General features: G+C 40.1%; 1 protein-coding gene across 2 annotated transcripts in view; it reads left to right on the top strand.

The window, feature by feature from the left end:
* Positions 1 to 16,876, top strand: part of mtcl2 (microtubule crosslinking factor 2) — a 112,047-nt gene that overhangs the window by 56,036 nt on the left and 39,135 nt on the right. For both annotated transcript variants that reach the window (XM_069141565.1, XM_069141566.1), the window contains exons 5-6: positions 11,093 to 11,155; positions 16,408 to 16,575. In XM_069141565.1, the coding sequence (XP_068997666.1) occupies positions 11,093 to 11,155; positions 16,408 to 16,575 (231 nt within the window). The remainder of the gene's footprint in view (positions 1 to 11,092; positions 11,156 to 16,407; positions 16,576 to 16,876) is intronic.

The raw sequence follows: 16,876 nt of genomic DNA, 5'->3' as shown, positions 1-16,876 counted from the left end.
CACCAATGTTTGACAGCCCCATCCAGGAGAGGTGGTGAAAAGGCATGTGCATTTGGTCTTGGTAACTGCAACAAACGAAAAGAAAAGTGTCACAGTATATTAAGAAAGCTGCATTTTTATTTACTGAGGGAATAAAGAATACTGTCTTAGGCCATAAAACATCAATTGCATGTACAAATCATAACCTTTGGGTTGATTTGCTGCCATGAATTTCCTTTGTTTTCTAAACACCAAGAAAATAAACTGTGAATTGGACTGGCTCCTTTCAATGCCAGTGTTTCTAATCAACAAAATTCACAGACAAGCGGATGAATATTGTTCGATAGAGTAATATTTGCAGCATTAGAATCAATCAAGCAACAATCGCAGCAGGAAAATAAATAAGAAGCTTCAGAAGGTGTCCTGGAACTAATAATAAATACACTGTAAATTCTATATTTGTGCACAAGACTTTATTGACCTGAACGTAATCAATACGAACAACATGGCTTCTGAGCATCACTGGTTTTTATGTCTGCTAGACACCATGGGGAAAAACAACAAACACCTGATTTGTATCATTTGTGTCAGTCAGCCGGGGTCGTGACCTTATCTCCCAGACAACCAGAGGCACCGCAGAGAAACGGGTAGATTCATATTTTTCGGTCAGCATGTCTGCTCCTCCTCCATGTACCTCTGTGTCTGCGCATGATGAAGTCGCTTTTAGGTTGTTCATTCATCAGCTTCAGTTTTCTCTCCTCATGTAAGGGCTGATGTTTCTCTTCCTCATTTCCAGCTCTTCTTCTTCTTCTTCTTCTTCATCATCTTCACGCCTTCCTTGTGAACACAGGAGATAACTGTGTACAAGCAGAGATGGGACACAGTAACTGTGAGTGCTTGTGTGTAAGCGAGAGAAAGGGAGCTTTGTTTTACGTTTGACCAGAAAGTCCAAACTGACGTCAACCAATAAATAAATTAAAAAGCTGCAGTGTTACAGATGTTTGTTTCGAGATGTTTTTCTCAGGACCTTTTTTCGATTAAGGCCGTTTTGTGTCATCATGCAGAAAGAACGACAGTTTAAATCATATTAGGCACAGGTTATTTGCCGTCATGGGACCCGGGTGTCTTGGGGTGTAATGAGCCGAACACTTTAATGGTTTTGGAAAATTCAATCAGCCCTAAACACTCCACTGATATTTTTCCCTTCTCCGTTTTTATGGTGTTCTTTCGTTGTTTGGGAGGTCGCGATGATCTGTTTTGCTTTTGTGGATCAGTCCTGTCCTGTAGTGTTCCTTGAAACACTTTACTGGTGGAGTATCACTGTCGTCCTCATGAAAATATATTCAACTTTTGAAAGATAAAGAAAACAACAATCGTTGCAAATTGAAAGTTAAATTCATAAAAACAAACAAAAAAAAATCCAACAGGCCATTACCTAATTAAGTACTAGAGGTTTTGCATCTCCAGTCTTACTAGCGCTCATATAATTACTACCTCATCGGTGCTTGCTTATAAACTTTAAATTGAAATAACTTTGTAGATAACATTGCTGAGTCAGTTTGTTGACTTCATATCCCTTCTCTGTACTTTATTTTAGCATCTAGTGATTGAACGAATAAGTCAAAATGATTATTTCAACACATTGGCCTACTCTATGCAAAAACGGGAGGTGTCTAACACACTTCTCCGCAAGTGTCTATAAAACCATTTTTTAATATATTCCTTATTCCCATTGTAAAACTAGATTTCCCACAAACTCAGTCACTTCCGTTTTGTACGGTTAGCTAGCATGCAGTTTGTTTTGATGGTGAGAGGAGAGGGAGCAGCGCCTTGCAATAAATGAGGAGTTCTTTTGTCAATAAAGCAAGTTTTGTTTGGAAAGACTACTTTATGCTGTAATGCTTTCAGCATAGTCTTTGTTGACGACATTTTTTGAGAATAAATCGCTGGAAATTAGCAAATTTGCAAGCTCCCGCAAATGTTTGAATTTGTGTTCATTATTGTGATCGCAATTTCCTGGAGGGACTGCACAGGTGCTCCAATTCAATCAGTGAAAGGTTTTATGCCTTTAATGAAAACAATATTTCTACGGTGTGAAGCATTTTTAGATGCCCACAGTTTTTCATTTTTGAAATATATTTTTTCTTCTGTTTTAGCCAGCTGTTGTCTTTCATTAATCTTTCATTCATTTCTTAAATAGCAGACCCAGTTAAAAAGCCTGTGAATGAAAAATATTAAAATAAATAAAAAAAATTTAAAAACAGTACCATTGTTTGCGGAATGGTTTTGCTGATGTTAAGCGTGTTTTTGTTTATTAAAACATATAAAACCTCCATCATGGTCTAAGTGTAAGAAAAATGCTGAGATTTATTTCATTTCCGGGCTTCAGTCCAGGCTTGAGGACAACAACGCGGCAGACAAAGGGGCTTTATGCTTGAGGCGTGTGACAGCAAGCAGGCTGATTATGTCCCAATTCAGCACGAGCAGGGTGTCATAGTGTTTTCACAAAATGTGTGTTAAAGTGCGAGAGACGCCGCAGAGTGTGGAAACAGTGTGAGTGTGTCGTAATGAGCCGAGCAGACTGGGGATTTTAGGGGAAAATGCTGCTGTTGCTTCTCGTCTTATCTGCTCTGCTCCGTTGTGCTCCGAGCTGCTTTGCTCTGCCCGCAGACAACCGGGGAGACCTGCTTAACCCTACATTTGCATCCAAGGAATTAAGTCAAAGCAGTTATCAAGTGTGACTAAGAATAAATAGGATGTTAGGATCTGTTTACAATGTTACAAGCACACATTTGTGTTTTTTTTTGTTGTTTTTTTTACAATTGTAAGAGACGTTGCAAGAGTGTTGAATCCAGCAAATGACAAGATTTGAACAAAAAAAAAAAAAAATCTCTGTATTAATGCAGGCTGCTTATTATCTTCCCTAAACAGAGAGATAAAAGAAACAAGATTTAGTACCTTTCCATCCTCGTTAATGAGCTCATTTATTGATTTGTGGATGCTTATTCTGCTGCTCTGATTTGCTTTGCTAGCTGCATCATGAGGGACAGTGCTGTCTAATTATCTCCTTCTCTCCCCTTGTCACTCTTCTATTTCTCTCTACTACCACCCAGTCTTATCTCTCTCTCACACACACACACACACACACACACACACACACACACACACACACACACACACACACACACACACACACACAGACACAGACACACAGACACACACACAGACATACACAGACATACACAGACCCACTCAGACACACACTCTTGTTATGCAACCCATTGTGCGCTGCGTAGTGGTGAATCTTTGTTCCAGAGCATTTGGTGGTGATGATGAGACATGAATGTCCTGTTCTTTCATGCTGAGACTGATCTCCTGCCTGCAAGAGAGAGACAGTGTGTGTGGTGTGTGTGTGTGTGTGTGTGTGTGTGTGTGTGTGTGTGTGTGTGTGTGTGTGTGTGTGTGTGTGTGTGTGTGTGTGTGTGTGTGTGTGTGTGTGTGTCTATGGCATCGAACACTTCAAATAAATCAATTTTCTTGCCAGAAATCCGCACATTTTCCATGTGTACACCTAAAAAGACACTCTTTCAGTCAATATCCAAACAATGTGATCTCATTTCTGCCCTCAGAGGAAATTATTTGCTGTAGTATTTCAGCGACTTTAAATACTTTTTCTCCCGACTCCAATATTTTCTAAAATGACACCAAAAAAAAAAAAGCCACGTAAGCAAGAGAGTACTTTGTTACCGACCTTTGAGAATACAATGCTACTTTCTTCAGAATAATCTGTGGTTCTTGTATTGACAACGGAGCTTAAACTGTGGTGTTTCTATTCCCGGGAAAACACAATTGTCAATGCTGGAGTTATTGCAAAGCAAAAGGCCACAGCTGGCTCACACACTAACTGTTCCATTCACACATATTAGGAGCTGTGAAACAAACAAAAGCTTTAAATGTCACAAAAAGTTGTTACCTGTGCTAAAAATGACATAATGATCTTGAAAATACACCAGCCAACACAGTGGGTGAGTTTTCAGGCAGGTACTATAGGAGTAGTTCAACCATTTGGGGAAATTTGCTTGTTTACTTTCCCTCTGAAAGTTCTAAGAGGATTGATTCTGTTGAAAAGCCTCTGCAGCAGCACCCTTAATAGCCAATTAATTACCCAGCATCATCTGTGTTAAAGCAACATCTGCCCAGCTGGAAACTCCTGCCAACACACAGCAGACCATCTCCACAGTTTGTCAATTTAAGGACTAAAAACCAAGTAAACCTTCCCTGCTGTGTGTCTAGGTGACCAAATGTACGTATAATGGCACAGTTCAGTAAATGCTGTAACGTCTTATTATGACATTGAGCAGATTCAGTGAGCGGTATCTGCCGTCCATCCTTTATGGCTACTAATACACTATATTGTACAGCTCAAAGTGCTTTAAAGGAGAAAGTAAAATTAAAGACGTATAAAATAAGAGAATACAGTTACTAAAACAACATCCTCATTCAATTTGTCCACAAACAGAATTGAGCCACTTTTTGTTTTTTAGTGGAAGTTGCTTGCTGACATCTTTGTGATCTGGTAGCACTGTGTCAGTACAGAGACCTGCAGTAAAACCTGTGCTCACCTGTGCAACCCTCACTAGAGGCAGGTTATGGTTAAAAATTGTAAAAGAAATAGTAACAAAATGTTGAACAAGTCCTTTAACAGCCTTCAGTACCTGCCAGATGTGAATTTGAAACCCAGGTCACAAGTCCGATCCCTACAGCAGCCATGTGTCCTGCTGAAATGTCCAAACTGGCTTTTACCTTATAGGAAACTCAGTTTAAAACCCTAAACAATGAAACGCAGCTTAATCTACAGTAATGATCTGTCGAATGTCTCAAATATCCTTTCTCCAATAATATTTGCCGATGACACAACCCTAGTTCTCTCTTATTCAAATTTCAGTTCACTGATTAAGGATGCTAATGTTGGTTTAACTGCCTACACTACATGGTTTATATTAAATAAACCTATCTTTGAATATTAAAAAATACAATGTTGTCATCTTCATTGGTAAAAAAATCATATCACCTGTGCAACCCTCACTAGAGGCAGGTTATGGTTAAAAATTGTAAAATAAATAGTAACAAAATGTTGAGATGTTTAGATGAATTTTAATTCATCTAAAATTATAATACAGTCTGTGGAGATGCCTTGAGTGTCGTCAGCAAGATTTTTGGGAATCCTTGTTGATGAGAATTTGAATTGGAGAGATCATACAAACTGGGTTAGCAAAGACATTTATAAATCCATTGGTATAATAAAGAAGGTTAATCATCTAGTCACCACAAACTGTCTTCACAATGTTATAATCTAATATATCCGTATCCCTCATATTGTAACATAGTTTGGGCAAGCACTTTTCCTACAATCCTCAATTAAATCTTGATCCTCCAAAAACGTTTTGTTAGGATTGCAACCCAATCAGATTCACATAGTTCATCTCTCCTTCTATTTCAGAAACTACAGATTCTTACCATTTATGATATAAATGTTTTTCAAATGTTATTTTTATTTATAAAATATACTCAAATGAAGGAAATATTCCCAAACAGTTTTAAGACTTACTTTAAAGCAAATTCACAGGTTCACTCTTACTCTACCCGTCAAGTATCTTCATCCATCTAAATCTCTCACCTGCAGAGGTCAATTTTCAATACAGGGATACCAAATTATGAAATGGCCTCACCCATCTGACAAAAATCTGTTCCTCTATTAAATGCTTGATAAGGTGCTAAAAAAAAAAATCATTTAACTTCTGTTTCGTAACTGCAACATATACACACTCTCATCCATCACCATACTCATATCTTTTTGCTTTTATATTGACTTTATTGTTTTTGCTGTGATTGTTGTAACCTATATTCTGTTGTTTCCATGTATTTAATGTGGGGATATTATTATGTAAACGTTGTATTTTTCTATGACTGTAAATTTGTAACATTATCGAGTGGAGGCTTCAAATAAGCCCACTGGGTTTTTTTGCCTCTCCCTGCACTGCACTTATTTTTTTTTATTTTGCAAAATCTTGTGCATTTTTAATTTGTGCAAAATAAATCAAATCAAATCAAATCCATAGAAGACACAAAAAGTATCCTTCCGCTTATAAAGGTGAGAAAAAGGGAGCTACTAGAGCACTTCGAAACATGACCTTACAGTCCATTTCAAACTAGAAGTCTTTTCCTCTCGGCTGTGTTCCTCTCAGGGTTTCACGCTTGGTTGATTCAGGTGAGTCTGTACACCGAAAGCAAATCTGATTTCTGTGCCGCTTCTTCTCTCTTTAGCTCTCATTCTCTGGGAGCAGTCGCATCTTCTGTCAGTTAACCTGCGTGACAGGCCGTAACCTGACTAGACTGTTAAAACCTATTTCTTCAGAAAACCTCATCACTGAAAAAAAAAGAAAAAAGCGTTTGTTTTTTTCGCTACAGGCTGTTACCCACCTACTTGGCTCCAGTAACATCTCAATTATGCAGTTTTGAATATTTTCATCAAAAGTATTTACAGCTGTGGGTTTCATATTTTGTCTCTGGTCGTATTAGGACAGTTTTACTTCCCTCTTAGTCTGTTTTTAGTTGTTTGTTTAGTTGTATTTTCATATTTTGTCAATTTTTTAATAATACCTACTACTGTCCTTACTTAGAATAAAGGCATCATTCTAAGTTACATCATTGTTTTCAGAGTATTTAATCCTCATTGACGCCATGTTTGCAGTTTTATAACCTTTGCAGAGGTCAAATCATTGCAACAGTTTTTGGTTTTGTTTAGTTGCATCATACGTCTTCGATTTCCCCGTCCTATCTTTCGCCGCCACAGCAACATTTTCCACTAACTCTCCTCCTTTCATCAGGCCTGTCGGGGTGTTTGATCACGGTCTGCTCTGTAGCTCGGTGTGTCACGGTTGGTTGAGCCGCAGATCAGATTGGATGGGAAGGAGGACGGTTCACACACACCGCTGTGACTCCTCATCCATGACGGAGGAATGACAACATATCTGTCTTTCACTCTGCCGTCATTGTTGTTTGTCTCTCTGTCACTAACCGTCTCTTCCTCCGTCCCTCTGTGCTGATCCGTTTCCCTCCATCCACCGGTTCAGTCAGCCAGTCACTTTTGTCTCTTTTTCTACCTCTCCCTGCCTTTGTCATCCTCTCTACCTCTGTTTACCCCAACCAATCCATCTCCCTGTCCATCAGCATCACTGCTGTATAGAATCAGCAGTGTGGTTTATTGTGAAAGAAATCCTGAAATGCTGCAGCTGGAGGAGTGGTGGAGAAGCTGTTGAATATGTTAACAGATAACATGGAAGTCAGCGTGTTATCTTATCTGCAGTGTAACTGGAGACCTGCGGGCTCAGAAACAGGAGAACCAGGCTCCGGTCGCTGTGTGTGTGCGCCTTTACATTAAAAAGTCATGAACGTTTCCAAGCACGCTTTTGAAAAAGTGAGAAAGAGGAGTTCACATTTCTATTCTAGCTTCCGAGGAATAGAATTGAACTAGAAAAGCAGGTCTTTTAGAGAATTTAGAGAAACGACTCACAAACGGAGAATCTGATTCAATCTGATGGGAACCAGAGGACACTACGCCCCACCCATAAGCGGAAAACTGACTGCAACACAGGCCTGTCAATCAAACAGAAACGCCCCCAAAAACACCACCTTTTGAGGCATAATATCGAAATAATGACTGGATTATTTTCAGATGGACCACCAGAACACTAATAAGAGGGAGGGACTTTAGTGAAAGATAACAGGAAAAAATTTAATGACTTTGTATTTCATGAGAAAAGTTGAATGGGAGTCTGTGGAGCCAGGGCCTTTTTAGAGCCAACCCCTAGCAGCCCTCAGTGGTATTACACTTTAAGGTACTTCATTATTGTTCTCACATTTTAGATCTGGAAGCTACGTCCACTTTTGTATACAGTCTATGGATAGTGGTGGGTGCCTGCGAGACGAGCAAGAGGAACAATGAGGACAGGGCGCCGTATTCGAGTAGTATGAGAAGTGATAAAGGATCTGATGCGTGCTTTGATTTGATAAATAGGATGAGTGGGAGGCAGGAGGACAGAGGAGAGGTGTGAGTGAACTCTGCTCAGTCTCAGTGTTAAATAACAGTAAACGTAAAATAAAAAGTTTAGCTAAAAACATCATCCTTCAAACCTTTTTTTTTTTTTTTTACCAAATTCAAGCAGTGGTTCCCCACTTCAGCTGTCAAACTGAATTCTTCGCCAGCGGATGTTACCTATAATACGAGGCAACCCGGACACATTCAGGCTGATGGGTGCCAGGTTAAGAAAGCGTCTGACAAACTGTGTCAGCATTTTGTGGTTCAGGGTGTTCAGGTGTCTAGTTGCCAGTTTAAACTGTATTTTATATTATGTAACGTCTCAGTCAGAGCACGTCAGTGGAGGTTCAGACAGCTGAGTGTCAATCGAGTCTGCTGGATGGGTAAATATGACCTTTTTGCTTGCACATCAGTTTTGTCTTCTTCTAAATCTTCGGAGGTGTTTTTACATCACTTCCCATATTTTCAACTCAACTTTTCAACTTGTACCAATAGGAAACTTTTCCTCCTGCTGGCGAGTCAAAAAAAACCCTCGTGCAAATGAAACGATGTGTGATATTCAAAGTCAAGAGGTCAGATTCCCATTTTAACCTCCCCCCTCTGCAACCGAACGCTGCTCATCTGAAAGCCTGATCCGACAGTTCCGACATCTGTTCAACCTCCAGCCTCGATCAATGGTTCCATTATCAGACAGGCCTATTGATCAGCGAGTTTAGAGCCACTCATTGACTGTTTGCATGCTGATAAACTGGTCTTAGAGTGGGTAAGGATACTGGGACAGGGGGAGGAGAGAGAGATGAAAAATGAAAAGGTTGGGGAATAATGTAAAGAGTGATGAGGGGGATGAGAGGAAGAATGGTTGGGCAGAGAGGATGATGGGGTTCACAGAGGTGAAGGTGTGTGAAGGGAAGAGTGACAAAGAAAGAAAAATGTGACAAACAAGCAAATACTTTTAATGCTGATGCTGCACTGCATTACAGTTGGACACAAGAGGGATTATTCAGACCATTCCTCAGTGCTTGATGATGCTTCAAACATGTTAAATTTACATTTTGAGGAAACCGTTTTACATTTTAAATGTAAAAAAAAATGTCCAATGTCGGCCTTTCTCACCTCTTTCTTCCATCCATCCCTCCAATTCTTTCTTTTGTTGTCAGTGGTTCATTGCAGAGAGTAGCTTGTTTCCATGGAAACGGACTGAGCCAGATGAGCTAAGCTACTTGCACCGCAGCGTCTGTGTGTGCGTGTGCGTGTGCGTGTGCGTGTGCGTGTGTGTGTGTGTGTGTGTGTGTGTGTGTGTGTGAGATGATTGGTCCTGGCTCTAAAGAGAAGGAAAGATGATGATTTATGAGGGTCTAATGCACGAGGCCGATAGTTAGATGAACAGAGGATGATGGTGTGTGTGTGTGTGTGTGTGTGTGTGTGTGTGTGTGTGTGTGTGTGTGTGTGTGTGTGTGTGTGTTCTCACACTTGTACCTCCACCTCACAGCTGCACTGTAACTCCACGCTCTTATCAGTGTTGCCACGGTGATTAAAACCACCATGGGAATGATCAACATCACCACAGCAATGACATCCTGGGCTCGGCTCTAGAGGTAGAGAAAATCTGCTGTATGAAATAGTGACTGAATCTTTTTTTTGTCTCCGTGTTATGGCTGTGGAATGAGGGACAGACCTGTCTGTCTGTTTCCGTGGTGTATTTAAGGTGTCACATCTCCTGCTGCACATGTAACATTTTATCCAATTCAATATTGAATTCAATAGAGTCTCTACCAACAAATATACTCCGGATATTATGCTGTGAAAATACTTATGAGCTCATCAAACACAGATGAACAAGAAGACCAGTTCATGATATTACTTGTTAATGACAGCCATGGTGAACAGACATGGAAACATTGAGGATGTAAGCAGTTTAAATATATTTGCTGAAGGGATCATCATAACAAAAATAAGCAGCTTGTGTACAGGTGTACTTTTGGGAAATAGGCTGTTTGCTCCAGATGAGGTGTGTCAATAGTCATAAGACTCAGATGGTTATCTGAGCTTATAGGAAGTCACCAAGATTCCTGCTCATAACCTCACACAGCTTGTCATTTTTACACCTCAGTGTTTGTTCGGCTTTAGCAGGAAATATACAGTAATGAGGTTGTTAGTTAGCTGTAGAGGTGCCGGCAGGCAGGTTTGCCGAGGGAAGCTGTTTTCACCTTTCCTATTCTTCATTTTAAACTGGGATATTAGTCTCCTGGCTGCAGTGTCATATCCATTATACTGACTTGAAAGTGGTATTGATTATCTTGTCTAGCTCTCCTCAAGAAAGTGAATAAGGGTCTTTCCCAAAATGTCAACCTCTTCCTTTAAAGAGGTATAAACTAGTGAGGGCTGTCAAGATTCACACGTCTAGGGAAACCTGCAATTCCTTAGTGTGGACTTCAAAATCCGGAAAAACTGAAAAATTGCCTGCACTCAAAAAGATTTAATAATTTGATGACCTGTTTGCCAGACGTAATGTGTGAAAAACCTCCCAGATATCATTATAGTTTGATGTCTGCAGAAGCTGAGATGGGTTTATGGCTCTGCTCAGATGTGATGAAGGTGAGCTCACAGGCTGGTTTGTGGTCAATTACGCTTTGTGACATTTTCAACCACTTGTGATGGATGTCTCCCGAGTCAGTCCATGAAAACACAATGACGTGTTGGTTTTAAAGGTTTAAATTAAAAATTAAGACATTTTTGAGGTGTAAAAAAATTGTTTTAGCCTCCAGTGTCTGTAAAAATAGACATGAAAAAAATATAGCCTACCAAAAAAATGAATTGGTTGACAAAAGTGGAAATGTCAGGTGTGTATTTGTTTTTGCACAACTTTAAATTCCACTTTTCTTTTCCGCTGCAGGTCGTCTCTTTGCTCTCTCCTATTTGTTTCTGACTGAATTCCTTCATTGTATTGAAACAGCTCACAGTCAATGTGGTGTCACGTCTCACTAATGAGAATCTCTGTGTGTGTTTCTCTTGCAGAACTCCCAAAAGAAACGAGGAGCACGACCCAACAACAAACCTGACAAGAAGCTCGGACCCCAGGTAACACAAACAAACACACACACACACACACACACACACACACACACACACACACACACACACACACTCACTGCTGCTGAGGGTTCCTCCAGATGGATCAACAAATCAATAAGAAAAACAAAGTGCTGTTGCAGCAAACAAAGACATTTGAACCTGCAGAAAGAATGACATTGATCTAACAAACAACACACACACACACACACACACACACACACACACACACACACACACACACACACACACACACACACACACACACAGGAGGCGAATATGAGTTATTTAAGGGACGAATAAGTTGAGGTGAAAATGAGCCCGTTCTCATACTGAAAACGACAGCACTGATTGATTGCTGAAAGGTGTTAAAACAAGATGATTACATTTATTGTGACCTCTAGTGGTCGTAGTTATCATGATGGCAGCAATGGAGCTCGTCAAGTGATGCATTATAAAGAGTGACAAAGTCCATGTTGGGATGTAGGTCAGGGGAAGACTTTAACCCAGGAGACCACTGTTCATGTCCCGTGTGAAACCAAATGTCAATGTTGACTTATTTAATGGATTTGGAATGTATTTAATAGACTTTTAATGGGCATCACGTAAATGTAACTTAAGTAACAAATGTAGTAATTTTAAACCAAAACCTGATTTTTTTTTTTGTCAATTTAACCAAGAACTTTTGGTGCCTTAACTTTAGCAAAAGTGTTAATCACTAGTGTATTATTGTTCGCTGAACATGTTGGTCAAATGACCTTTTTCTGTCATTAAGAGGTGAGGACATGTTGGTCCTAAAGAGGGCGCTTAAAACGCTTATAGATGTTATTTTGGGATTATAGACTGTATAAAAAAAAATGGATGTAGGCCCCAGGTCTGAATAGTGGAGCCAATGTAGAAGGCCTTTAAAGTGTATTACCACTGAGGGCCACTAGGTGCCGGCTACAAATGTCTGTCATTATATACTAAGTCAGTACATATTTTCCACAAGTCATTAAGGTCTCATTCGCTAAATATACTCCTTCTTTTTTTTATTATGAGGCCTCAAACTGGGTTATGTTTGGGGGCGTGTCTGGTTTGATTGACATACCTGGAGTGCGGTCAGATTTCTGGTATAGGTGAGCGGGTTCTCAGCCACATCCACCCTTTGCTCCTCTTCAGCTCCACCCTCTCGTCTCAAAAAAGAGACGGCAAGGGCCAAAATGCAAGACTCAAAGCTTTTGGTATGAGGATGTGTTGGTTGAAACACCTGCAGAATTAAGTTATGGAGGGAATGAGAGAGGGAGAAGAGAGATAGAGACACATGCAGAAGGAGAAGGAGCTAGAAATATAGGATGAAGGGAAAACTGTAAAAGCAGTTTCTCCAAAGGCATCAATAAAGTTTACTCATCAGAGATTATAATGTGGGGCCGCTTTATTTAATTTAGTATATTCTTAATTATGATAGTGAAGTCGAAGACAGTCATGCCTGGAATATTTCGACTTCCATTTATTAATAATCACATCCACAGACACAGCTGACAGTAACAGTGAAAAGTGTGAAATATAGATAATAGATGTCATGTTGATGTGTAGTTTTTCATGTCGGCATCACCTCGGGCAGCTGTCATCTCTCTGGAAATGCAATCGCTCGTACTGTGGGCAAACTGTGACGGTTATTCCCCCTCGATCAGGCAGGTAAAACATATTAGTACTTACTAACAAATATAAAATCTGGTAACAAGTGTGCTTTTTGATTTCACCCATCACTTCCCATCAGGACATTTGATTTTCTCCAAAAAAAAAATCCCTGCAAATTAATAAATATAATGTCAAGTGTTTACATCAGGAAATCCACCTAACATCGCAAAGCATGCCATGTGAATGCATCATAATGTCACACAATCAGCTACAGAACTAAAACAGCTATCACTCAGTGTGTTCATGGTGAGATGTTATGACAAATAAGTGTTTATGGACTTACAGTATCTGGATGTTTTAGTTGTCTTTTTGTTGTGAAAAGAACCAGAATGAAGATTTAATATGAACTTGAATCTATAAGCAGAATCAGAACCAATTAAATCTAAATAATAAAAGACAAAATAAATATTTAATTTATATGAGCAGGCCAGAAAATCCAAACATCGCTAACATGTCAGTTAACAGCTTCTGTACAGAAATGGTTAACTATCACTATCTCAGCCCAAAACAGCTGATTCACAGCACAACACTGAGTTCAAAGAAGACTTGTCAAGGTTGTCTGGCTTCACCGATCACAACCTACACATCTTGCATGTTTGATAAATATGTTTCTGCCTCACAACTCATGACTCTGTTCTCTATGCGAGTCTCCTGTCGTCTTTGACCTATTTCCTCAGGGGGTTAGAACGTATCTGTCCAAACAGGCTGCGTCGAGTTTGAGGCACATAGATCAGCAGTTCCTTTATTCCCTTTCATCTTTTACTCTTCTGCCCTCCATCTTGTCCTGCGGGTGTTTGTACCTACTCCAATCTTTGGATACTAACTTTTTTGTTTACATTAGAATTACGGCTCGAGTCTCATCATTACATTTTAAATCTCTACCTCCTCTTCATTCTGTCTCTCGTGTGAACTACTGAACATTTTTCTCGATTTTTTTTAAAGTCAAAGTCCCCTAATAAATATTTCAAATCACTAAAAGAGCTCAAACACTGCCGAAAGAGCTGCTGAACCGCATGAGCTCGGGTCGCCCAAAACAACAAATTATCCAGATACAAATTAAATGCCTCGCGGACTAACATAGCACCACAGAAGGTGTTTGCGGCGAAGGTAATGCTCTCCACCAGCAGCTCTCTGGCTGCTAAGGCAAGCCCAGGCTCCTCTTCCAAGCCACATACCATAAAAGGCTGTAAACTTCGCTGGCCCTCGCCTCGCTCAGTGCGGCTGGAATCGCTCCACAGGCCGTTAAACAAATAGAGCCACAGAGCTGCTTCTGAGGAATGGCTGCTCTGGGTCATCTCAGGTCAGCAGTAGTTTGAGATTAGAGATACATTCATGAATACCATTTGACTTCTTCAAGAGAAAAGGTGAATTCGTTTATTATAGAATTAGTTACATAAAGTTCTGTCTTCCCAGCTCCTTAAAAAAAAAAAAGGGATGTAAATGTTAGCATAGCCTTTATGATTTCAAGTTTAAAGCTGCTTCCAGTGGTTTTTGGCCACTAGGGGGCAGAAAAAACACCATGACAAGCTAAAACAAGAAGTTATCGCGTTTAAAGGTTGCTTTTTTGGGTGACATAGTAGAAAACCGTTGCCTGTTTACGCAGACCAATGTTGGCATTTATTTCTCGTTGTATTTCTGGTCACCTGATCAATGTAAGTCAAATATTACATTATACTAGCTCTGCTTATTTGGCAGAAAACATACACACAAATTAAAAGTTAAATTCTTAAACTACAGCCTTACTTGGTCATGTATGACCTGCAGCTTATGGTTGTTAATGCCAACACGTAAGATCTACCTACCTGTACCTTCAGACTCTGTTACACTGTGTTGCGTCCTGTTTTAGCATTTACCTTTATCCCATAGCTGTTGTTTGTTGCCAGCATGTGCCTCTGTTACAGCTTCTTCTACTGTAATCATTTTTGCTCAGTCATTTGTGAACCACTTTTAGTCTCAGTTGTGTAAACTGTATCCCAGTGAGTTAGTGAATATTCTTTTCAGATGATAAACGTTGTCTGCGGCAGACCACTAATGAGTGTGTTTGCTGCTGTTTTTCTGTTTCCATTGTGCTTCTCTTTTTTTTTCTGTAAAGAGCCAAACAAGGAACAAACACAGCATGTCTCTGACCTCACCATTTGGTAGCTGAAAAGCCACAAGTTAGTCAAATGGAGCTTTGTCATTATTTCTTAAGTTCAAGGCAATTTTAAATAGAATGAAAAGCCAATTCATCCCAGTGGAGTTGCAGTACTGTAATAGACTGTGGCTTGTGTCCAACCAACAGAGAGCAAACCGGTTTAGTGCATGCTATGATGGCCAAGGGGATGTCAAAAAACCTTTGCTGTGGTTTGAATTTATGAACATCAGAACAGAATTCAATCCTCATATGCGTCACCTTTAACGTTGTCTAGTTGCCTGTCTGGACGGATGTGAAGGTCGCAGGTTCGCAGTGATCTGACTGGTCAGCTGCGTTGGAGTGTGTCCTCACTGTTCTCCTGCATTTGTCCGTGTGTCTGCAGCTTTTACTCACTCTGTGTGTATCTGTCCTGTCAGGCTCTCTGTCCATCTCTGTGTAACCTCTGTCCCAGGACAGACTGACAGGTGCCCTCTCCCCTCTTTGTGTGTCCTTACCAGAGAGCGACAGTTTAGATGTGACTCGTCATATTGTGCGTCTTTGTGTCTCAGTGTTTTTCCATTTAGTCACCTTCCTTCTTTTTCCATTTTAATTTTGGCATATTTCTAAAATGGAACATTTGTTTAATCATGTTTTTTTTCATATATTTTCTGTGGTGCATAAAACATATTAACACAGCTAGTTACATTTTTAATGAATGTAGATATATGATGGATTGTCATACCATTTTTTATATTTACACTGTTTGGACTGCGGGGGCTCTTCACTTGACTGCCGGTATCTTCAATCCAAATGAGTTTCACAAAACCTTTGGAAATTATGAATATTTAAAAGATATTCAAACATTATTAAGATCTAAGTGAGGACACGCTCCAACACAGCTAACCAGTCAGATCCTATTTTTTTTTCCACAAATTTAAATGTCTTTAAATACACATTAACATGAATCCAACATATTGTCGCGAATGGATAAATGGAGGCAGAAGATGTTATCTTTCAGTCAGAAATGCATACATTCAGCGACACACAGGAGTTCTCTCAAGCGGGACACCGGTTCACTCACAGAGTTAGATTAGCCTGGACATGTCCCTCCAAGCCTCCTGCACTCCTCCAGTTTAATATAAAACACAATTTTATACAATATATATAGTATGGGGTCCCTGCTCCATCTCTCTATCAGTTTGGGGGTCCTTGGCCTGAAAAACGTTGAAGACCCCTGATTTAGAGGAAGCGTGCATCGTTCATAGAGGAACATGTTTATTGCAGTTTGTTGTTGAACGTGTGGCGCTTTTGTCTCTGTTCACCCCAATTGTCTGAACAAAAAAAAAATTAATGACTCAGGTAATAATAAAGAGCCCTTTGCCTGACATGTCAGCCTCCCTGTGATGAAGCAGTTTTCTGTACCATTGTCACCTCAACACTCTCTTTTCACTCTGTCTCGTCACTGCAGGAGGACAGTTCAGACCTGAAGTGTCAGCTCCACTTTGCCAAAGAGGAATCAGCGCTGATGTGCAAAAAGCTGACAAAGCTTGTGAAGGACAGCGACGCCATGAAGGAGGAGCTGGCCAAGTACAGGTCACTGTACGGGGACGTTAACGCCTCGCTTACCGTGGAGGAGGTGAGAGGGACAGAAAGACGAAGCTGTTCACTAAAGAGCAATTTTCTGCAGGAGCATGAAGTTTTTCAACTTTGTCAAAGTCACACAGTGAATACTGAGCAATTTAGCACTGACAAGACAGTGGCTAGTAAACAAAGGTATAAAAGAATCAAATGCTCCCGAACTCTGAGAAGGCAGGAGAAAGATGAGAAGTTTGATTTCACCTGATTTAGAGCGGAAAAATCCACTGGCCACAGTATTTATCCTTTTAGAGGGTTGATACAGGGTAGAGTGTCGATCCAGCTGAAATTGAGCAAGAGTC

The sequence above is a fragment of the Embiotoca jacksoni genome, unplaced genomic scaffold (genome assembly GCF_022577435.1).
Source record: "Embiotoca jacksoni isolate LCO1_2020_lvr unplaced genomic scaffold, fEmbJac1.0.p SCAF_9, whole genome shotgun sequence".
NCBI lineage: Eukaryota > Metazoa > Chordata > Actinopteri > Embiotocidae > Embiotoca > Embiotoca jacksoni.
This window is presented reverse-complemented; position numbering and strand designations above follow the sequence as displayed.